This window comes from Phyllopteryx taeniolatus, chromosome 19, assembly GCF_024500385.1.
Source record: "Phyllopteryx taeniolatus isolate TA_2022b chromosome 19, UOR_Ptae_1.2, whole genome shotgun sequence".
Lineage (NCBI taxonomy): Eukaryota > Metazoa > Chordata > Actinopteri > Syngnathiformes > Syngnathidae > Phyllopteryx > Phyllopteryx taeniolatus.
In genome coordinates this window covers 2,735,029-2,759,462 of record NC_084520.1, presented here as the reverse complement: position 1 = coordinate 2,759,462, position 24,434 = coordinate 2,735,029, and the positions used below count along the sequence as shown (strand labels likewise).

Sequence of the window (24,434 nt, the reverse complement as noted above, 5' to 3'; positions counted from 1 at the left end):
ATGTGTGTAACATATTAAGATCTTTTAACACATGCAATACAAAAACACACGTTATGACATCTGCAAAGCTAGCACAAATAGATTCTTGTTGTACAGGGCTCGCTGAATCTCATTGACTCGTTGGATCGCCGCAGCATTCTACGTGCAGCAATAATTTTTTTCCGTGTGCGCGTTAAGTGACGCAGAGGGGCCGCGAGGCCCAATGCGTCAGTCACGTGATGCAATGTGGGCGTTGTCGGCCGCACGAGCGCGGGAGTATAAAGAGGCGTTTGCCCTTCACGCTGTTGTCTATTGGCTAGCAAGTCTATTAGGTGGTGGTTAATACTAGGCATTAGACTATAGACAAATCTGATCGGCTTGATCAGCTTTAATGTCATAATTCGCCGATCCGATCAGTTCCGCAAAAGACATTTACTCAGCGTCGCCATCGTGTTCAGTATATTTGAATACAAAAGCTAGTTTATTTTTAGCCTTGTCGCGTCTTGACGTATTACTGTAAATATTTGACCGCCAATAGTTATTTGAAAAAAAAAAAAATGCCGGCGGTGTGGGACAGATAACACGTCTGAGACAGACACAGGTAATGCGTGGATCAGACTACAAGACAAATTTGGTCTTTCACGATTGTCAAACAACTGCAATAAAATCTTGTATTCCGATACCTCTCTAACACCAACTGCCCTCATGTCTTCTCTCACGACATCCATCAACCTTCTCTTTGGTCTTCCTTGAGCTCTCTTGCCTGGCAGCTCCATCCTCATCCTTCTACCAATATACTCATTCTCTCTCCCCTGGACGTGTCCAAACCATCGGAGTCTGCTCTCTCTAACTTTGTCTCCAAAACATTTAACCTTGGCCGTCCGTCCGTTTGATGAGCTCATTTCTCATTTTATCCAACCTGGTCACTTCTAGCGAGAACCTCAATATCTTAATTTCCTCCACCTCCGGCTCTGCTTCCTGTTGTCTCTTAGTGCCACTGTCTCTAATCCGTACATCATGGCTGGCCTCACCACTGTTTTATTAAACTTTGCCCTTCATCCTAGCAGAGACTCTTCTGTCACATAACACACCTGACACCTTCCTCCACCCGTTCCAACCTGCTTTGAGTCGTTTCTTCACTTCCTCACCACCCTCACCATTGCTCTGGACTGTTGACCCCAAGTATTTAAAGTCCTCCACCCTTGCTCTCTCTTCTCCCTGTAGCCTCACATTTCCCCCGCTACCCCTCTCATTCATGCACATATATTCTGTCTTACTTCGGCTAATCTTCATTCCTCTGCTTTCCAGTGCATGCCTCCACCTTTCTAACTGTTCCCCCACATGCTCCCTGCTTTCACTGCAGATCACAATGTCATCTGTGAACATCATGGTCCACAGGGATTCCAGTCCAACATCATCTATCTGCCTATCCATCATAACTGCAAACAGGAAAGGGCTTAGGGCTGATCCTGATGCAGTCCCAGCTCCACCTTCAGCTCCTCTGTCACACCTACACCACACCTCACCACTGTTCTGCTGCCCTCATACATGTCCTGTATTATTCTAACATATTTCTCTGCCACTCCAGACGTCCACATGCAGTACCAAAGTTCTTCTCTGGTTACTCTGTCATAGGCTTTCTCTAGAGCCACAAAGACACAATGTAGCGCCTTCTGACCTTCTCTGTACTTTTCTTTAGATTAACCTTCATATTTGTTTGGCAAAATTTTAAGATGGATGCCCTTCCTGACACAACCCTCTGCATTTATCCGTGCTTGGGACCAGCCTACAGTTTGCAATGCCTCCATTTAACAAGAAGGAAAATTAATAGTTCAAAAATAGCCTTTCAAAACATGAACATCATATTTTTACAAGTTCAAAGTCCCTTCCAGGGTAGGTATACGAAGAAACTAAGGATGAACATAACAATTTCATGTACCAAAATGATAAAAAAAAAAGTTAAAAGTTCAGGGTAGGTATACGAAGAAATTAAGGATGAACATAATTTCATGTACCAAAATGATAAAAAAAAAAAGTTAAATTCGCAATCACATTTACACAAAATACAGTCACAAAATTTCACTCATCTTGGCACTTATTTTTCAGAAAGTCAAAATGTTATTTTATGATACAAGTCAAAATATATATATTTATTAATATAATATTTCACTGGAACGTACATACCAAATTTTTAAGTTGGATATAGTCTGTAGTAGTCTGTAGTCTATCACTAATCTGCAATAACAAAGTAGTAACGTCATAACTGCATTAGCTCTTGAGGGCCTGAGCAGCGACTGCTCCTTTTATAGTCATCATATTTTTTTTAACTCCTCAGAGGTTTTACCTGATCGCCTTCAATCTTTGGGTGTCTCATCTAAATATATTTAAGATGAAAAGTTGATAAAAGCTTTTCATTTCATCTAACGCTGTTGCCGTGGTGACGTGCTTTTCGTCGCACTGTTTGCCAAGAAAACAACTCTGCTTTGAGTCTCTCCACTCTTCCCAAAAACTAATGAAACTTTACAACCACATCAAGCCTGGTAAAAAAATTCTATATTTTACATGTATATTTTGCATTTTCTAAAAAAAATAAAAAATAAAAAGTAGCGCCCCCTACAAATTTTCAAAGCAGCAGCCCTGCCTGTACGTTTCACCTCGGTCTACCAGAATTGGGAGGCATATGGAACAGCACAAGACCGACAGTAGCCATACATTAAACCCAAGCCATACATTAGACCCAACATAAAGTCCACAATTTTTTATTTATTATTTATTTATTTATTTATCAAATTCGGACCTATTTTTCCATTTTGCAGCTGTCATATTTTTACGAACTCCTCCTAGAAATTTTATCCGATCAACTTCAAACTTCGGGTGTTTCATTTAAAGATGTTGAATTATCGAAAGCTTTTTATTTCATGTAACACTGTTGTCGTGGTGACATGGTATTGACATGTTTTTCGTGCAATTTTTGAAAAACACCTCAATAGCACCCCCTACAAATTACTACTGAAGACATTTGGGTTTCAGATCAAAAGATGAATATGACATAAAAGTTAAAAATTCCATCTTTCATTTAATGGTATTTACATCTAGAGGTGATGAACAACTCAGGACAGAGCACCTTTTGTTTTAACCTACTCCCTTATCAAGTGAGCTAAAGTATTGGAACGTGACTGATGGGTGTTTCTAGTTGCTCAGATGTTGCCTTTTGGATTGATTGTGTAATCATTAGATAGTGCTCACCTATTAAAACTGCATGTGAGAAAAGCAAACCATTTTGAAGTTGAGAGGGAAAATCGATCAGAGCTTTTGCACAAACTTCACTTTGCACCAATCTGATCGGCCTGATCGGTATCGGCCGATAATTAGCATTTTATGCTGATCGCCTTTAATGTCACAATTCGCCGAGCCAATCAATTAAGTCATTGATCGCCTCCGCAAAAGACATTTACTCCACGTCGCCGTTGTGTACAGTATATTCGGATCCAAAAGCGAGTTTATTTTTATCCTTGTCGCATATCTTTTCACGTAGTACTGTAAATATCTGACCACCAATAAAGTTTTTTTTTTTTTTTTTTTTTTAAATGTCAGTGGTGTGAGACTGACAACACGTAATGCCGGCTCAGACGACAAGACAAATTTGGTCTTTCACGATTGCACTATGTCAGACTACTGCAATAAAATCTTGTATTCTGATACCACCAAATCCCGTTTTTTACAATCACTGGGCTTCATCTTTTCAACTCAAAAGCGACCGGATACACACATTACCATGGCGATGACAACAATAATGGATCGCGCCGTATGTTTATCAGAACAAAAAGGGGAAAAAACATGTTGGTGGTCACCGGTGCTCGGGAGAGGACGTTCGTTTAAGGCTTGCTTGAGGTATGTTCACATACTTTTAATACGATACCGCTCGCAAGCAGGCAACAAAACGTTATGTAGCCAAGCAAGCTAGTGCTAGAACTAATAGTTGTAAGCGAACATGCAGGCGTTCTGTCGAATCATGCGCGAAGGTTTTGGTGTGTGTGAAGTAATTTAATTACAGTAAATTAGCACCAATTATTTCTGTCATGTTGTAATGCTGGTTTTACCTGACTGATTAGAATACATAATCTGACTAGAGCAGTGATTTCCAACCATTATGGAGCCAAGGCACATATTTTACAATTGAAAAATCTCACGGCACACCAACAAACAAAAGTGTCACAAAAAGTGGATACATTAATTACAGTACGTACTTCCTGCCATCTAATAGAAGACCATTCATTTGTTCTGTCTGTCACTATGCCTCACTGGCATAAACAGATGAACAAATACATTATTTATTGTAAATATAATGTTTTGGGCAATAAAGTACACAAGTATATACAGTAAATGAACATTGCTCCAGCAATGTGTCTATTTAAATGACTTGGTGATCGTTTTTTTAAACTCGCTAATCAGCCCCAAAAATCCTGATCATGTAAAGCCTAGCACAAACATTGGGCATAGCAAATACAACAATTTGGAATGTCCTGAAAAAGAAAGAAACTACTGGTGTAATGATCAACAGAAATCAAACAGGTCGCTCAGGGGTATCAACGGCAGTTGATAAGAGCTGTGAAGCAAAACCCAAAGACAACATGGAGTGATATCACTGCCAACCTCCACAGGGCAGGGGTGAAGGTATCACAATCCACTGTTCAAAGACTTTGAGAGAAGAAATATACCTATCATACCACAAGACGCAAACCACTCATCAGCAAAAAGAAGCTGAAGGCCAGTTTAGCTTTTGCAAAGAAGTACAGAGATGAGCCACAAAAGTTTTGGAACTAAGTTTTATGGACTGATGAGACCAAGATGAACCTTTACCAAAGATCTTTTTTTGTCCTATTCGGTGTTAGGTCAAGCAGAAAGTAGGATCTGTATCCCTTTTATGCCAGAACAGTTTTACTGTGTCACAGTGGAGTTTTTAAGTTGCCGCTGTGGTTTCTTTGTGCAACCCCAATTCCAATGAAGTTGGGACGTTGTGTTAAACAAATAAAAACAGAATACAATGATTTGCAAATCATGTTCAACCAATATTTAATTCAATACACTAAAAAGACAAGGTATTTAATGTTCAAACTGATAAACTTCATTGTTTTTAGCAAATAATTATCAACTTAGAATTTTATGGCTGCAACATGTTCCAAAAAAGTTGGTACAGGGTCATGTTTACCACTGTATTCCATCACCTTTTCTTTTAACAACATTCAATAAACGTTTGGAACTGAGGACACTAATTGTTGAAGCTTTGTAGGTGGAATTCTTTCCCATTCTTGCTTGATGTACAGCTTCAGCTGTTCAACAGTACGGGGTCTGCGCTGTCGTATTTTACGCTTCATAATGCACCACACATTTTCAATGGGAGACAGGTCTGGACTGTAGGCAGGCCAGTCTAGTACCTGCAGTCTTTTACTACGAAGCCACGCTGTTGTAACACATGCAGAATGTGGTTTGGCATTGTCTTGGTGAAATAAGCAGTGGCATCCATGAAAAAGACGTTGCTTGGATGGCAGCATAAGTTTCTCCAAAACCTGTATGTATCTTTCAGCGTTAATGGTGCTTTCACAGATGTGTAAGTTACCCATGCCATTGGCACTAACACAGCCCCATACCATCACAGATGCTGGCTTTTGAACTTTGCGTCCATAACAGTCCGGATGGTTCTTTTCCTCTTTGGCCAGGAGGACACGACGTCCACAATTTCCAAAAACAATTTGAAATGTGGACTCGTCGGACCACAGAACACTTTTCCATTTTGCATCAGTCCATCTTCGATGGGGCCCAGAGAAGCCGGCGGTGTTTCTGAGTGTTGTTGATAAATGGGTTTTGCTTTGCATAGTGGAGTTTTAAGTTGCACTTACAGATGTAGCGCGGAACTGCATTTACTGACATTGATTTTCTGAAGTGTTCCTGAGCCCATGTGGTGATATACTTTATACATCGATGTCGGTTTTTGATGCAGTGCCGCCTAAGGGATCGAAGGTCACGGGCATTCCAATGTTGGTTTTCGGCCTTGCCGCTGACAGGCAGTGATTTCTCCAGATTCTCTGAACCTTTTGATGATATTATGGACCATAGATGATGAAATCCCTAAATTCCTTGCAATTGTACGTTGAGGAACATTGTCCTTAAATTGTTCGACTATTTTCTCACGCACTTGTTCACGAAGAGGTGAACCTTGCCCCATCTTTGCTTGTGAATGACTAAGCAATTCAGGTAAGCTCCTTTTATACCCAATCATGGCACCAACCTGTTCCCAATTAGCCTGTTCATGCTTGTGGGATGTTCCAAACAGGTGTTTGATGAGCATTCCTCAACTTTCTCAGTCTTTTTTGTCACCTGTCTTAGCTTTTTTGGAACATGTTGCAGCCATAACATTCTAAGTTAATGATTATTTGCTAAAAACAATAAAGTTTATCAGTTTTAACATTGTCTTTGTAGTGTATTCAATTAAATGTAGGTTGAACATGATTTGCAAATCATTGTATTCTGTTTTTAACACAACACCCCAACTTCATTGGAATTGGGGTTGTATTTTAATGGATATTTATTGAGAATCAGTCAAACAGAACAAGGTTTCGAGAGGGGAGTGAGAGGGTGAAGACAACAAAAGACAAAGCACTAACTGTAAACAAGAGGAGGAAATGAAATCATTATATACCTAGGTATATAACAATGACATTAGATCTGAGTGTTGTATGGGGCAGTCGTGCTACACCCTGTGAGGGAAGGACAGGAGGGGAAGCATCCAGGACAAGGTGAACCCAGGTGTACATCTATAGGACCAGAGTGTGAGTGAGGGGATACCCAAGCAATTTGCATATTCATCTGCCAGGCACCGTTGCCTAACAGCCAAACACCCCCCAGACCACACAGGGATGAAAACCCCACAGCCCATTTTTAACATTTATTTTATTTAACCTCTCTTTATCCAGGTATGGCAATTGAGAAAAGATTCTCATTTGCAATGCCAACCTGGTTGCAGACAGCACAGTAAAAAATACTAGGGGTGCAACCGCACAGGTAACTCACGTTACACGATGTACCTCGGCTTTTGGGCATCGGTCTCAGTATTCTTTTGAGCGCGGGGAAAAAAAAAATTTCTTCCCCCAAAATTATCCCCTTATTTTGCTTGACAGCAAAAACTGTATTTTAGAGTGAATAAATTACAGTATCACTGGTGTACTGAATAATAATCAGTATCTCACAAAAGTAAGCAGACATCACATTTTTTATAAATATTTTATTATATCTTTTCATGGAACAACACTGTATAAATTACACTTTGCTATAATGTAAAATACCGAGTATATGGCAGTATAAACTGTCCCCACAAATGACTCAACACAGCCATTAATGTGTAAATTACTGGCAACAAAAGTGAGTACACCCCAGTGAAAATGTCCAAATTCAGCCAAATTTTTTACACTGAGTGGCCACCATTACTTTCCAGCACTGTCTCCACACTTGTTCGAGCCAATAATTTGCTTGAAGATTACCTAATTTAAAATGACCGATTGCACCACTCGGTGGCCATTTTTTGTTGTTGTTGTTGTTCAGGCCTAGACAAGACAGCATGGGATATAGTATGCAACTGGACATTCCTTGTTTGTTAAGGACGATTCACTTTTAATCCGAAAGTCTTCTTCAGATCTAAACTTTAGGTTTAGCGCCTCCCAATTTACAGTGGGAGAAAAAAATGTGTCAACTAGGGCTTGCAGAAAAACTGTATATCATTTGAGCACCGTCATCGCAATATACGCATGCACAATAGTCACACCACAGGGTCCTGCGCAATGTTGGTGTATTGATATGCAGTAAATCAATTGTTAAATTCATAAGTGATCAGCAGAGGGACCTGGTTGGACATGCTAATAAGATTAGCACAGATTATGGTAAATTATAACCCATTTAACAACACACATGGAGCAGCCCAGAGTTCTATACATATTTTTTGTAAGATTTCAATTAATGAGGACATGGGAAACAATTAGATGCCTGTACTGTATCTCTCTTTAGAAAGTGATGCACGAACGCATGTCGGAACAGATTAAATTTAGGGGGAGGGGGAAGAGCTACGGCATTATTGAAGGACAAACTTCAGGTGTACACAACGTGTTTTGATTTAACTAATGCACTCAAATAGAGAAATACTAATGCACGTTAAAACGCAAGTGCAAAATAACAGATTGATTAAAACAGATTGATTTTTAAAAAATGTGTTAGGAATGTGCTAATGACTAGAGTATAACTGGGCATGAAAATAAATGATTGTAACTCAATGTCTGGCTGGACTACTGCTCAATACTACAGTCCATTTAAATACAGGGAGACTTCATACAAATGACTATGCCTTTGTGCTCTACTGACCATTGTTTTTTCTAGAAGGAAAAAGAGAGATGTAAGCTGGTTTTCACCTTAGGTGTATGTTATCTAACATTGCAATATATATCGCGGGGTTAAAGAAAATCGCAATGTCTTCTTCACCCACCCGCCCCCCAATATCGTGCAGCCCTAATGTAAACCCTTTGAAATGTCTTAATTTTTGGATAAATTGGTCATAAAATGTGGTCTGATCATTTAAATCATTCTAAATGTGTTTTGTGGACTTGGAGAAGGCATTCGACTGTGTCACTCGGGAAGTCATGTGGGGGGTGCTCTGGGAGTATGGGGTACCAGATTCCCTGATATGGGCTGTTCGTACCCTGTATGACTGGTGTCAGAATTTGGTGCGCATTGCCGGCAGTAAGTCGGATTCGTTTCCAGTAAGAGTTGGACCTACCAAGGCTGCCCTTTGTCACCGATTCTGTTCATTTTATGAACAGAATTTGTAGGCGCAGTGCTGAGGGGGTTCGGGAGTTTGGTGAGATCAATATCACGTCGCAGCTTTTTACAGATGATGTGTTTCTGAAAGTTTCATCAGACCATGTTCTCCAACTCTCGCTGGAAAGGCTTGCAGCACAGTGTGAAGCGGCTAGGATGAAAATCAGCACCTCCAAATCTGAGTCCATGGTGCTCAGTTGGAAAAGGGTGGAGAGCCCACTCCGGGTCAGGCAGTAGGTCCTGCCCTAAATGGCGAAGTTCATATATCTCGGGGTCTCGTTCACAAGGGAGGGAAAAATGGAGCAGGAAATCGACAGGCAGATTGGTGCAGCATCTGCAGTGATGCGTGGACTGTATCGGTCTGTCGTAGTGAAGAAGGAGCTGAGCCGAAAGGCAAAGCTTTCGATTTACCGGTGGATCTATGTTCCTACCCTCACCTATGGTCACTAGCTGTGGGTTGTGACCGAAAGAACAAGATCGAGAATACAAGTTTCCTCCGCAGGGTGTCAGTCATCAGTCAAGTCATCCGGCAGGGGTTCAGAGTCGAGCCACTGCTCCTCCGGATTTAGAGGAGCCAGATGAGGTGGCGCTTCCCTGGTGAAGCGTTCCGGGCACGTCCCACGAGGAGAACGCCCCGGAGACGACCAAGGACACGCTTGAGAGACGACGTCTCTCGGGTGGCCTGGGAACACCTCAGGAGCCCCCCGGAAGAGCTGGACGAAGTGGCCGGGGAGAGGCAAGTCTGGGCTGCCCTGCTTAGGCTTCTGCCCCCGTGATTCAACCTCAGATAAGCAAAGGAAAATGGATGGATCCATGGATTCTTTAAAAATACTGTTTTATTTTATTTACAATAAATCAATGAACTAATAATTTATTAGACATGAATAAAAACAAAATAAAAAATGAATTCACAAACAATTTTTAACCAATGCAATTATTCATTCCCATTTTAAATATTTCTAATAATTTCAATGATTATTAATGAAGCAATTATTGAAAAGTTAAAATTTGCAATGTATTTGTAAAATTAGTTTTGTAATGTTAATAAAATACAAAATAAAATACTGGTGGCACAGTGAACGACTGGTTAGCACATCTGCCCCACAGTTCTGAGGGCCCGGGTTCAGATCCGGCCTCGCCCATGTGGAGTTTAGACAACCGTGCGAGCGTGGGTTTCCTCCGGGTACTCCGGTTTCCTCCCACATCCCAAAAAACATGCATGGTAGGTTAATTGAAGACTTTAAATTGTCCGTAGGTGTAAATGCGAATGTGCGTGCGAATGTGCCCTGCGAATGGCTGGCGACCAGTTCAGGGTGCTCCCTGCCTCTCGGCCAGTCAGCTGGGATAGGCTCCAGCACACCCGTGACCCAAGTGACAATAAGCGGTATGGAAAATGAATGAATGAATGTAAACTTTGGTGGGTGTGTCCCGTGGGGGTGGTCACCAATAGGGTGTTGTTGTTGCCTGATGTGGTTAGTGAAACAACCGTCCTGCATACCAATCAGTCGTTCACTTATGTTGTGGTAAAACAGCTCGTTGGGGCCACTCTTCCCATTGAATGAGGCAATCTGTGGGGGAGAGATGTAAGGACATTGTTAGAGGGCAGGGTTCGAGAACCTTTTTGGCGAAGAGATCCATAAAAGCAACATATTTTAAGATGTTATTTCTTTGAGAGCCATAAAATATAATAACTCTATGTATTCTTTTAAATAATGCCATTATGCTTAAGCTACACAATAACGAAAATATTTCTTACCATAAATGCGACTTATGGTGCTGCATGGATTTGCTGATGGCTTTGTAGTCTGGTTGATGCGTGGTGAGGTGAAGGTTCATGCAGGCATTGAGGCATCCATCCGTTAAACGTGATCGTAGGTTGGTTTTGATGTTTTATTAGATGTGAGAACTACTGCATACTTCAAGCTGTTTCAATAATAAAAGACATCCAGCTTGTTTTCAAATGCAAACAGTGCTTGTTGAAGGGATGAAACTATTTCCAATGCATTTTCACATTGGGCCTCATTTACCAACCGAGCGTAGACACAGAGTTGTGCTTAAATCATGCGTACACACTTTTGATGCACAAAGCTGTCATTTATCAATATGCTTGTTTTTCTTCATACTCTACAAACAAATTTATCACATCCTCAGACCATCTGTATGCACAAATAATACAGGATCAGCCATCGAAAATACGTCAAACATCTTTTACTCAAGATGCACAACGTCTTGGAACAACCATCATTCATAAAAACAATAACAACTTCATTGATAAGAACTCAAACCTGAATTTTGCTAATGGGTTGACTATCCTAAATAAAAATGTAATGGTCATGTCATCACTTTTACCCTTGTTCCATTCAAGTGATTGTACAGTATGTACATTTACAGTCCCCTCCAAACGTATTGGAATGGCAAGGTCAATTCCTTTGTTTTTGTTGTGTACTGAAGACATTTGGGTTTCAGATGAAAAGATGAATATGAGACAAAAGTTCAGAATTGCAGCTTTTATTTCATGGTATTTAGATCTAGATAATTCAGAACAGAGCACCTATTGTTTGAAGCCACCCACTTTTCAAATAAGCAAAAGTATTTGAACAGACATTATCAAATTAACTTAACTGCTTCAAGCCTGCAATTTCAACAGACTGTTGCATTCTTAATTTGAAATGGTTTTCCAGGCCTTTACTGCAGCCTCTTTTAGTTCTTGTTTATTTCTGTGGGTTACTCCGTTCAGTCTCCTCTTCAGGAGATAAAATGCATGCTCTATTGGGTTAAGGTCCGGTAATTGACTTGGCCAATCTAAGACCTTCCACGTTTTCCTCCTGATGAAGCCCTTTGTTGTGTTGGCAGTGTGTTTTGGGTTATTGTCTTGTTGCATGATGAAGCTTATCCCAATTAGTTTGGATCCATTTTTCTATAAATTGCCAGACAAAATGCTTTTGTAGATTTCAGAATTCATTCTGCTGCTACCATCATGAGTTACATAATCAATAAAGACTAGTGAGCCCGTTCCAGAGCAGCCATGCCCAAGCTATGACATTAACTCCACCATGCTTCACAGATGAGTTTGTGTGTTTTGGATCATAAGCAGATCCTTTCCATCACTTTGGTATAGGTTAATCTTCATCTTCCTCGTCAGTCCATAAATCTTTGTGTCAAAACTTTTTCTGGCTCATCTCTGTACTTTTTTACAAAATCCAATCTGGCCTTCCGATTCTTGTTACGGATGAGTGATTTGCATCTTTTGGTATGGCCTGGATATTTCTTCTCTCGAAGACTTCTTCGATTTTGTGGCCAATCTCTATACTTCTTTGCAAAATCCAATCTGGCCTTCCGATTCTTTCTCCTGATGAGTGGTTTCCATCTTGTGGTATGGCCTGTACCATTTCTTCTCTTGAAGTCTTCTTCGAACAGTGGATTGTGATATCTTCATTCCTACCCTGTGGAGGTTGGCAGTGATGTCACTGACTGTTGTCTTTGGGTGTTTCTTCACAGCTCTCACATTTCTGTCATCAACTGCTGTCGATACCCTGTTCGATGTCTGTTGCTCAGTACACCAGTAGTTAATTTTTCAGGACATTCCAAACTGTTGTATTGGCTATGCCCAATGTTAGCTCTGATCGATTTCTCTCAGCTTTAAAATGGTTAGCTTTTCTCCAATAGACAGCTCTCTGGTCTTCATGTTTGCGTAACAGCAAATGCAGTTTTCACAGGTGAAGCCCAAAGCCACAGGTGAAACCCAAAGTCAAAAACGAGCACTGTTGAAGCAATGTAAGCCTATCTCCTGCATCCTCTGGATATGTCCAAACCATCGAAGTCTGCTCTCGCTAAATTTGTCGCCAAAACATCTAACCTTGGCCGTCCCTCTAATGAACTAATTTCCAATTTTATCCAACTTGGTCTCTCCTAGAGAGAACCTCAACATTTCCATTTCCTCCACCTCCAGCTCTGCTTCTTGTTGTCTCTTCAGTGCCACTGTCTATAATCTCTATAAACTTTGCCCTTCATCCTCGCAGAGACTCTTCTGTCACATAACACACCTGACACCTTCCTCCACCTGTTCCAACATGCTTGGACCTGTTTCTTCACTTCCTTACCACACTCACCATTGCTCTGGACTGTTGAACCCAACTATTTAAAAGTCCCCAGTCTCGCTCTCTCATCTCCCTGCAGTTTCACTCTTCCCCCTCCACCCCTTTCATACATGCACATATATTCTGTCTTAGTTCAGCTAATCTTCATTCCTCTCCTTTCCAGTGCATGCCTCCACCTTTTTAACTGTTCCTCCAGCTGCTCCCTGCTTTCACTGCAGATCACAATGTCATCTGCGAACATCATGGTCCACAGGGACTGTAGTCTAACCTCATCTGTCGGCCTATCCATCACCACTGCAAACAGGAAGGGGCTTAAGGCTGATCCCTGATGCAGTCCCACCTCTACCTTAAACTCCTCTGTCAGACCTACAGCACACCTCACCACTGTTCTGCTGCCCTCATACATGTCCTGTACTATTCTAACATACAGTGGGTATGGAAAGTATTCAGTCCCCCTTAAATCTTGCACTGTTATATTGCAGCCATTTGATAAAATCATTTAAGTTCATTTTTTTCCTCATTAACCTACACACAGCACCCCAATATTGACAGAAATCTTTTTTTGCAGATTTATTAGAAAAGAAAAACTGAAATATCACACAGCCAAAACTATTCTGACCCTTTGCTCAGTATTTAGTAGAAGCACCCTTTTGAGTTAATACAGCCATGAGTCTTTTTGGTAATGATGCATTTTCATAACTAGATTTGGGGATCCTCTGCCATTCCTCCTTGCAGATCCTCTCCAGTTCTGTCAGGTTGGATGGTAAATGTTAGTGGAGAGCAATTTTCAGGTCTCTCCAGAGATGCTCAATTGGGTTTAAGTCAGGTCTCTGGCTGTGCCATTCAAGAACAGTCACGGAGTTGTTCTGATGACAATCCTTTGTTATTTTAGCTGTGTGCTTAGGGTCATTGTTTTGAATCGGCCCAGTCTGAGGTCCTGAGCTCTCTGGAGAAGGTTTTCGTCCAGGATATCCCTGTACTTGGCCGCATTCATCTTTCCTTCAATTGCAACCAGTCGTCCTGTCCCTGCAGCTGAAGAACACCCCCACAGCATGATGCTGCCACCACCATGCTTCACTGTTGGGACTGTATTGGACAGGTGATGAGCAATGCCTGGTTTTCTCAACACATCCTCCTTAGAATTAAGGCCAAAGAGTTTTATCTTGGTCTCATCAGACCAGAGAATGTTATTTCTCATGATGTTGGAGTCCTACAGGTGTTTTTTTTTTATTTTTTATTTTTTTTTAAGCAAACTCCATGCGGGCTTTCATGTGTCTTGGACTGAGGAGAGGCTTCCGTTGGGCTACTTTGCCATAAAGCCCCAACTTGTGAAAGGCTGCAGTGATGGTGGACTTTCGAGAACTTTCTCCCATCTCCCGACTGCATCTCTGGTGCTCAGCCAAAGTGATCTTTGGGTTCTTCTTGACCTCTCTCACCTAGGATCTTCCCCACCCCCGATTGCTCAGTTTGGCCGGACGGCCAGCTCTAGGAAGGTTTGTGGTTGTTCCAAACGTCTTCCATTTAAGGATTATGGACGCCACTGTGCTCGTAGGAACCTTAAGTGCAGCATACATTTTTTTGTAACCTTGGCCAGATCTGTGCCTTGCCACAATTCTGTCTCTGAGCTCTTCGGGCAGTTCATTTGACCTCATGATTCTCATTGGCTCTGACATGCACTGTGAGCTATAAGGTTGGTCATATAAATAGGTGTGTGGCTTTCCTAATCAAGTCAAATCAGTATAATCAAACACAGCTGTACTCCAATGAAGGTGGAGAGCCATCTCAAGGGCATCAGAAGAAATGGTGATATTTCAGTTTTTCATTTTTAGTCTGCAAAAATTTCAACGATTTATTTTTTATGCCTATTTCAGTTATTCTTTTTTAATAAATCTGCAAAAATTTCAACAATTCCATTTTTTTTCTGGGGTGCTGTGTGTAGATTAATGAGGGGGAAAATTAAATGATTTTACCAAATGGCTTCAATGTAACAAAGTTAAAAAATTAACGGGCTCTGAATACTTTCCGGACCCACTGTATATTATATATATAAATTACATATAGATACATACACACACACACACGTGTACATATTCACACACACACACGCACACACACACTTGTACACACACAGAGTTATATATAGGCTGGGCATGTTGGCGTGTTATAGCTATGTTAATTTGTTAAATTATGAGGACCTGGGTTCAAAACTGGCCTCCCCTATGTGGAGTTTGCATGTTCTCCCCGTCCCTGTGTGGGTCTTTCTCCGGGTGCTGCGGTTCCCTCCGACATTCCAAAAACATGCATGGTAGGTTAATTGAAGACTAAACTGTCCATAGGTATGAATGTGAGTGTGAATGATCATTTGTCAGGGTGTACCGCGCTTCTCGCCCAAGTCAGCTGAAAATGGATGGATGGAAGTCTGTTGCTTACGGCTATGGCTCACTGAAAGCGGAAAAGAAAAGTAATGGCAGATAAACAAACATGAAGAAGGGTACAGAACTTCTACACTGTCATTTTCATTTAAAATTCTACCAGACAGCACAGTGACCGAACCAAAGCTATTTGTAACTACTGCAAAGTTGAATTTTCTTATCACTGGAATATAACTGGTCTGAAATATCATCGAAATGCAATAAACGCAGTTAATACCAGCAAACCATTCAACGAAACAGAGAGGCAGGGCTTCAGCAGACTAGAATTGGATGCAACGTGTGGGAGAACTATAGATAGATAGATAGAAAGAAAAGAGAAGCTAACAAATGCAAGTGGTTAGCTACAGACTGCAGGCCGATGAGTGTTGTGAAAGATGTCGGTCTGAGAAACATTCTTAGAATTGCAACCAATGACGACAGGTATGAGATTCCCTCAAGACGCACCGTCACAAGAAGAATACATGAGTTGGAAGAAAAAGAGAGGACTGCAAAAGAGACAACTTCAGAACGTGCACCCTCTGTTGCTCTCACTGGAGACTACCGGTTGTGTAGGCAAGTTGATGTGTTGTAAAACGCACCGTGTTGCTTGTACCAAGCTTGTGACGCATGTTCTTCTGCCTTCCCTGAGCGTACTCGAAACTGTTTATTGACACCTCAGGTGGAGTTCGCTGTAATACTAAACGCACAACAAAGAATTACTCACATTGAATATTTGAATACAACACACACATTGTTTTAGAAATTGCCAGCTTAAGCTATCAGTCAATTGAAAATCCTATTGACGGGCTATTTAACATTATCATTAGATCACAGGAGGGATTTACCTTCAAATAACAAATATTTACACACAAACACATACAGACAGACAATATACCAATACTCACGGGCATATATTCTTCCTAATCTGTGAAAAACGAGTTTAATATATTTTAGTGCGACTTTCTTCTTCTACTCTTTTTTTTTTAGCTCACTGTAATTTGCAGCTCCATGCTTGCATTGCACCACACTGCCTCCAAGAGGCCAAGGGGCATACAGCAGGACCTGCAGATACAGTCATGGCTATGTATAAAAACACCAACACTTTCCCCCCCTGACTGTCTGATATGAAATCAGAATGAGATTTTCCTGTTTTAGGTCAATTGGGAAAAACAACATTATTTCTATTTGCTAAATGCCAGAATATTGAGGATTTTTTTTTTTTTTTAAACATACATATGGCAGAAAATACAGACTTCCCAGGAGTTCCGATGTTTTTAGCCATGGCTGAATGTATTTTTATTCATTGTTTTTAATCGTGATTACTTTTTCCATAATTGGCCATCCCTACTTGACATCATAAGGTAAGCATAATTACTTCTGGGTTACAGTGCATTATATCGACGAACAGTGGGAGCTGCACTCACATGCACTGGCTGTAATAAAACCACATGAGAGACATTATGCTGAAACATGTGCGGGACACTATTCAAGCTGCACAGCAGTGGAATATGTCAAGTAAAGTCACACTCAGCACAGACTATGCAAGAAACAATCACTGCTGCAATACATTTGCCTTTTGAAATCATTCCATGCTCCGTGCAATCTCCAGCGTTCTATTACAGGATTTCTCCATAACAGTGCATTTGACAAAGTCCTGGCCAAGTGCAGAAAGGTTGTGGGGCAAATGCTGCAGACATAGAGCAACAACAAGTTGAACATGGACAAAAGAAGGAGTCGCTTATGCAAGACCTCCCAACCAGATGGAATTCAATTCTGGGCGTGATAAAAAGCATAATTGGAAACAAACAGCCACTGAGGGATGTCTTCTCCGCACACACCAAGATTGCAATGCCAACTACAGTTGAAATTGACCAACTGCAGAGTTTGGAAACTCTACTGGAGCCTTGCACGTAATTTTTACATTGTATTTCTCACAATCCTGTCTAAGCGCATGTAAGAGGAAGAAAAATAAGTGTACAGTGTCCACTGTACAGTATTTATGTATGTGTGCCGTATAAATAAGTAGACAGTTTTTGTGCACATGGTTCCTCCCTAGACATTTTTAAGATGAAATTCAAGCACTTACTGTATAAAGGTCATTTTAAAATGTTTCCAGCACCTTATCACTGGGATAAAATTCATACTGACAGGAATACATGTAAATGATTATTTTACCACTTTATCACCATGTGCCTTATATTATGCTATAAACATTTAACATTATGTTTCATGAATAAACAAGTTTATAAATAAATAATCCTAGTTTAGTTTAGAGTTATGTCAAGCACATTTCAGACCTAAAAGACACAACATTGAAATTCTGGCAACTGTAGGAACCCTGTATGTATAGGTCAATGCAATTTTTTTGTACTCAAGTGGCGTTGATTTTCTGTTGCAGGTATGTGACTGCACTTTGGGGAGAAGAAAAGTACGTCTCATGCTTTGTGGCATATCTCGGTTATGGAAAGTTAAGATGACCCTGCATATGTGGCCAAGTTCAAGTCTACATTCAGAAAAGACCTGGAGGCACGCAAGAAAACAGCCAACATTGTATAGTTGAAGATTGCTACTGCATTGGACCCTAGATTCAAGGACCTCAAGTGTATATCCTCCGACCCGAGAGGAGTGAGCCTATATTTAATTGAATACACTACAAAGACAAGATATTTAATTTTCAAACTGATAAACGTTGTTTTTAGCAAATAATCATTAACTTTGAATTTTATGGCTGCAACATGTTCCGATGGGGGGCACAAGCCAGTGCAAACTGTGGGCCAGTCCCAAACCCGGACAAATGCAGAGTGTTGCATCAGGAAGGGCATCCGGCTATAAACTTTGCCAAAAAAATATGAGCGTTCATCCAAAGAATTCCATACCAGGTCGGTCGTGGCCTGGGTTAACAACGTCCGCCACCGGCGCCGTCAACCTGCAGGGTGCCGTTGGAAATTCAGCTAATGTGGGTCGAAGTCGAAGAAGAGGTGGAAAGCGAGTTCTTGGGCATAAAGAGAAGAGGAAAGCACAGAGCCAGTCCAGAGTCCAGTACTGTCGTCTGGACTTTTGCCTATATGACAAGCCAACAGACACAGCAAAGACTTTCTGTGCGGCATTTTATAAAGCTCCTCCAGCGAGGGGCTCTCAATATATAGGAATACTGCATACTATGTAAAAGCTTGTGCCGTGTCACTGAAACATATATGAATATATATTACATATAGTCGTGGTAAAAAATATTGGCATGCTTTTTTTCCCTCAACTGTCTGACCTCATGATCTCGCATGCCTGTTATATTTTATTCATGACTATGTTTCTATCGAGAAGTGAGAATGCTGGAGCAAGTAAATTATGAATATATGGAATGGACAAACATACCAGTCTGTTCCGACCTCCTGATCGGCTCAAACATGTATGGTTTGTCAGTTGGGTGCTCTTGTACGTCGAAATCCTCCTCCTCGTCATATTCCAATACGTTGCTCGCCATTGCGTATAGTGTTGCCCGTTGTGTTTGGCAATTGCAACGTCACTTCCGGTAGCCTTTGCGGTGGATAGAGTAACTCAGCCCAAACCTTTGGGTATTTTCGGGGAGTGCTCAATACGAGGCATTAAAACCTAATTTTTAGCTAAACTATAGTTGAAAACCTTCTGCATGTATTACATAACATAACACAAAGCAAATGTGAATTTTAACTGACCCCATAACATCTTTTTCCTCTGACCTTTAAGTAGACAGATGAAATAAAACATCCTTGGGGTAGGGTTTGGGCTGCACTAATCAAAGGATGAAGTGGCTGGGGAGAGGGAAGTCTGGGCGTCCCTGCTAAAGCTACTGCCCCAGCGACCTGACCTCGGATAGAAAATGGATGGATGGATAATCAAAAGAGATAAAAGTAACCAAACCAACTGTGCTCCCAAACACATCTACAAATTCAAAGAGCAAAGGAGGTAGGTGACGACATGAAGAAGAGGGTATTGAGAGCCCATCCATCTGGGGGGGGCTCTCAGACCATTCTGGAAAGATTCCAGCTCCATCCATCCACTGTAAGACAAAAAAAATTACAAACAGATGGTCTTCAACATGACAGCAACTCTGCCCAAATTGGACGCCCATCAAAACTATCACCCAGAAACACCAGAAAAGTACTTGGACAAGCCAGAGGCCTTTTGGAAGTCCTTTCACTGGAAAGATGAGTCAAAAATAGAAGGATTTGGTCACAATCAAAACCAGTTTGGAGAAAAGCCAGCACTGCAAATGAACTAAAGAACCTCCTCCCAACGATGAAGCATGGTGGTGGAAATGTGAAGGTCTGGTGCTGCTTTTCCACTTCCGGACCTGGACGACTCCATCGTATCTTAAGAGCCATGAATTTCCCGGCGTATTAAGAAATTCTTGACCAGAATCTCCAGCCATCATTCAGGGAGTTGAAGCTGGGATGGAAATTGATTAAACAACAAGACAATGAACCAAAGCATTTCAGCAAAAGTAGAAAGCAATGGGATCAGAGAAAGAGGATTCGTATTGTGAATTGGCACTGTCAAAGTCTGGACCTTATCCAAATGAAATGTGGCGAGACCTAAAAAAAATTGGTGCATACCAGATGTCACTCCAACTTCTCTTAACTGAGTGAGTTTTGCAAGAACGAGTGGGCAAAAATCCCCATAAAGAGATGTTAGAGTCAGGTTAGTGAGTTAATGTCTGGTTGAAGTAATGGTTGCAAAAAGAGGTGCCACAAGCCACAATAGAAGGGTTCACATACTTTTTGCACACATACAAGTATCAGTTTTTGTGGATTAAATAATGAAAATTGATCTTTTTGTGTGTGTGTGTTTTACAATTGCAAGGTATGCGTTACAAATTGGGATTTGGATGTACAGTATGATTAACAAGGTTTGCTTAATGTGTTTTGTTTTTTCTTACAAAGAGTGACCATGTCAGGAGTGTTCACAAACTTTCAAGCGACACTGTATATATAAAAATTAGACTAATCGACTAAATAATCTGTGACTAATCGGCAATCAAAAGAATCTTTTGTGGCAGCCCTACTGTTGAGCAACTGAAGATGTCCATCCAGCAAGAATGGACCATGTTTTAACGATTACATCATCATGGCGGCTTGCTATCAGAGAATGGCCCAATATGTCTTGCGGCATTGTATAGCTGTTAAAATGCTGTTTTTTGTCAGTTAGTCCCCTAATCCCGTAAATAGTAGTAATAATGTGAATGTCAATCAAGCGTGTGTGTGTTTATTTCCCCTTTGCAACGTTTTTTGTGTTTCAACTACTTTTTTTTTTTTTTTTTTTTTTTAATCTTCACCAGGAGTGAATGTGTTATCCGGCCACATGACCTCTCTAGCTTTCAGTACAGTTGTGCAAGCCGGCTGATGTGCCAATAGTCACATGGGAGATGGAAAATACTTCCATAAAGCTGCAGTGTTAAAACAAAACACTAGGGTGCGCCACAATATTAAACACAATTAAGAGCAAGTGTAACTGTCAGAACGACACATTTCATTATATATGTAAATTTATGTTTCATGTTTCAAAATACAAAATAGATTTGATTTCATGATGCAACTAAAAGAGGTTACTAAATACAAATGTAAATATGAGACAGTAAATAAGACTTAAACGAGTTTGTTATAACTAACTTGTGAAATGTACCATACAAAATGGTTTTGTTGCATAAAAACCTTTGTGAAGACATTTTATTGTGATGGTGTACGGTCCCATGACCCTGGTCTAGTTTGAAGCAGTGTGGGTAAGAAGCGGGAAGACATTAAGGACAGATGTGGAAGCAGGAACGCATGGTATATATGGACAAAGACATTTACACTATGTTCAGGAGGTGCACGCGGTAATTGTACCTTTCCTTATTTGTGTTTCATGCTTAATTCTTTAAAATATGCTTTTGGCATGTAATGGACATTTCATGTGTATTTAATTTATTGTACAGTGTGTTAGCATTAGCCTCATTTGGACTTCTGTTTTACCCGTAGTTTTCACAGTATCTCGTGATTTTGTTATGTCATCGGTGGAGAAGGAGAAATAAATGAAATTCTGGACATCAGTACGAATCGTGGCCTTAGTGCTGGACCGGTGTAGCCACAGTGAAAACGTACCGCCTACGGTGGCCAAGAGTTGAGAGTCGAGAACTGTGCATTGAAGCTACTGGAAGGCAGACTGCAAATATAGAGGACGGCGTCATCAATCGTGAAGTACCGCGATGGTACCTATAGAGGGCAGTGTCTACCAGAGGGAGCTACAGCTCTTCATATATCCTTACGTGGCTTCAGGCAGGCGAGAGGAGCGCTAGGATACGTTCGAGAGTACCATCCTACAACAGCATGAACGTTTGTAAAGGTTGAAAAGGCTTAACTATTAAGCAATAGAGGTTTTGAGTGAATCCTATATGTGCCTGCTTTATATTGAGAAATTGTATGAAACCCCTATGACGAGTACAATTAATGGATTCAGGTTTCCCTTGCCCGGACGCGGGTCACCGGGTCCCCCCTCTGGAGCCAGGCCTGGTGGCCGAGCCTGCACCCATGGGGCCCGGCCGGGCACAGCCCGAAAGGGTAACGTGGGTCCCCCTTCCCATGGGCTCACCACTTGTGGGAGGGGCCATAGGGGTCGGGTGCAGTGTGAGCTGGGCGGTGGCCGAAGGCGGGGACCTTGGCGATCCGATCCCTGGCTACAGAAGCTGGCTCTAGGGACGTGGAATGTCACCTCTCTGGCAGGGAAGGAGCCCGAGCTGGTGTGTGAGGTCGAGAAGTTCCGACTAGATATAGTCGGAGTCGCCTTCACGCACAGCTTGGGACCTGGTACCAGTCCTCGCGAGAGGTCTCTTCCACTCTGGAGTTGCCCACGGTGAGAGGCGGCGAGCAGATGTGGGTATACCTATTGCTCACCGGCTCGGCGCCTGTACGTTGGGGTTCACCCCGGTGGACGAGAGGGTAGCCTCCCTCCGCCTTTGGGTGGGGGGACGGGTCCTGACTGTTGTTTGTGCCTCTGCACCAAACAGCAGTTCAGAGTACCCACCCTTTTTGGAGTCCTTGGAGGGGGTGCTGGAGAGCGCTCCCACTGGGGACTCCATCGTTCTGCTGGGGGACTTCAATCCTCACGTGGGCAATGACAGTGAGACCTGGAAGGGCGTGATTGGGAGGAATGGCCCCCCCGTTCAGAACCCCAGCGGTGTTCTGTTATTGGACTTCTGTGCTCATCACGGATTGTCCATAACGAACAACATGTTCAAGCATAAGTGCACTTGGCACCAGGACACCCTAGGTCGCAGTTCAATGATAGACTCTGTGTTCGTGTCATCGGACTTGCGGCCGCATGTCATGGACAGTCGGGTAAAGAGAGGGGCGGAGCTGTCAACTGATCACCACCTGGTGGTGAGTTGGCTCCGATGGTGGGGGAAGATGCCGGTCCGACATGGCCGGCCCAAACGTATTGTGAGGGTCTGCTGGGAACGTCTGGCGGAATCCCCTGTCAGAAGGAGTTTCAACTCCCACCTCCGACAGAACTTTGCTCATGTTCCGGGGGAGGAGGGGGACATCGAGTCCGAGTGGACCATGTTCCGCGCCTCCATTGCTGAGGCGGCCGACCGGAGCTGTGGCCGTAAGATGGTTGGTGCCTGTCGTGGCGGCAATCCCCGAATGAGGGATGCCGTCAAGCTGAAAAAGGAGACCTGTCGCGTTGTGAGCCGGTGGGGAGAATACTACAGGGGGATCACACTCCTCAGCCTCCCTGGTAAGGTCTATTCAGGGGTGCTGGAGAGGAGGGTCCGTCGGGAAGTTGAATCTCAGATTCAGGAGGAGCAGTGTGGTTTTCGTCCTGGCCGTGGAACAATGAACGACCTCTACACCCTTGGCAGGGTCCTTGAGGGTGCATGGGAGTTCGCCCAACCAGTCTACATGTGATTTGTGGACTTGGAGAAGGCGTTTGACTGTGTCCCTCGGGGGGTCCTGTGGGGGGTGCTTCGGGTGTATAGGGTACCGAACCCCCTGATATGGGCTGTTCGGTCCCTGTACGACCGGAGTCAGAGTTTGGTCTGCATATCCGGCAGTAAGTCGGACTCGTTTCCGGTGAGGGTTGGACTCCACCAAGGCTGCCCTTTGTCACCGATTCTGTTCATAACTTTTATGGACAGAATTTCTAGGCGCAGCCGAGGCCCGGTTTGGTGGCCTCAGTATTGCATCTCTGCTTTTTGCAGATGATGTGGTTCTGTTGGCTTCATCGAGCCGTGACCTCCAACTCTCACTGGAGCAGTTCGCAGCCGAGTGTGAAGCGGCTGGGAGGAGAATCAGCACCTCCAAATCTGAGACCACGGTCCTCAGTCGGAAAAGGGTGGCGTGCCCTCTCCAGGTCGGGGATGAGATCCTGCCCCAAGTGGAGGAGTTCAAGTATCCTGGGGTCTTGTTCACGAGTGAGGGAAGAATGGAACGGGAGATCATCAGGCAGATCGGTGCAGCGGCTGCAGTGATGCGGACTTTCTATCGATCCATTGTGGTAAAGAAGGAGCTAAGCTGAAAGGCGAAGCTCTCGATTTATCGGTCGATCTACGTTCCTACCCTCACCTACGGTCACGAGCATGAACAAGATCCCGGATATGAGCGGCCGAAATGAGTTTCCTCCGCAGGGTGTCCGGGCTCTCCCTTAGAGATCCTTAGAGGTCATCCGGAAGGATCTCAGAGTAGAGTCGCTGCTCCTTCACATCGAGAGGAGCTAGATGAGGTGGCTCCTCTCGATGGATATCATCAATGGATATTATTGATGATATCCATTCTAAAATACAAATTCAAAAGCCATCAGTAATAGAGCCTACCTCCAAAGTCAAACCCCGTAAATCCTCACGAGAGAAAAGTTAACCCCCAAAATGCTGGCGATAAAACAAAAAGATATCTCAAAAAGAGAGCATGTTTGTGGTGTTGTATGACAAATGGAAGGAACGAAGTAGAGTTACATACTCCGCACTCAAACGTGAGTTCTCTGAAGAGGACTTGTGTCGCATGATGGATGCTATGGAAGGGCTAGAGGCGCAAGTCAAAGAGGCATATGAAAATATCCGGGGACAGTTTGCACCATCCCCTGA

At 42.5% G+C, this 24,434-nt stretch overlaps 1 protein-coding gene across 2 annotated transcripts in view; it reads right to left on the bottom strand.

The window, feature by feature from the left end:
- Positions 1-22,176, bottom strand: part of mbtd1 (mbt domain containing 1) — an 88,763-nt gene extending 66,587 nt beyond the window's left edge. Inside the window, exon 1 of one of the 2 annotated variants that reach the window (XM_061756019.1) lies at positions 18,716-22,176. In XM_061756019.1, the coding sequence (XP_061612003.1) occupies positions 18,716-18,824 (109 nt within the window). In that variant the 5' untranslated portion in view covers positions 18,825-22,176. Of the gene's footprint in view, positions 1-15,945; positions 18,671-18,715 lie in introns of those variants that run through there. The other variant, XM_061756020.1, reaches the window with a different exon arrangement.
- Positions 22,177-24,434: the final 2,258 nt, after the last annotated feature.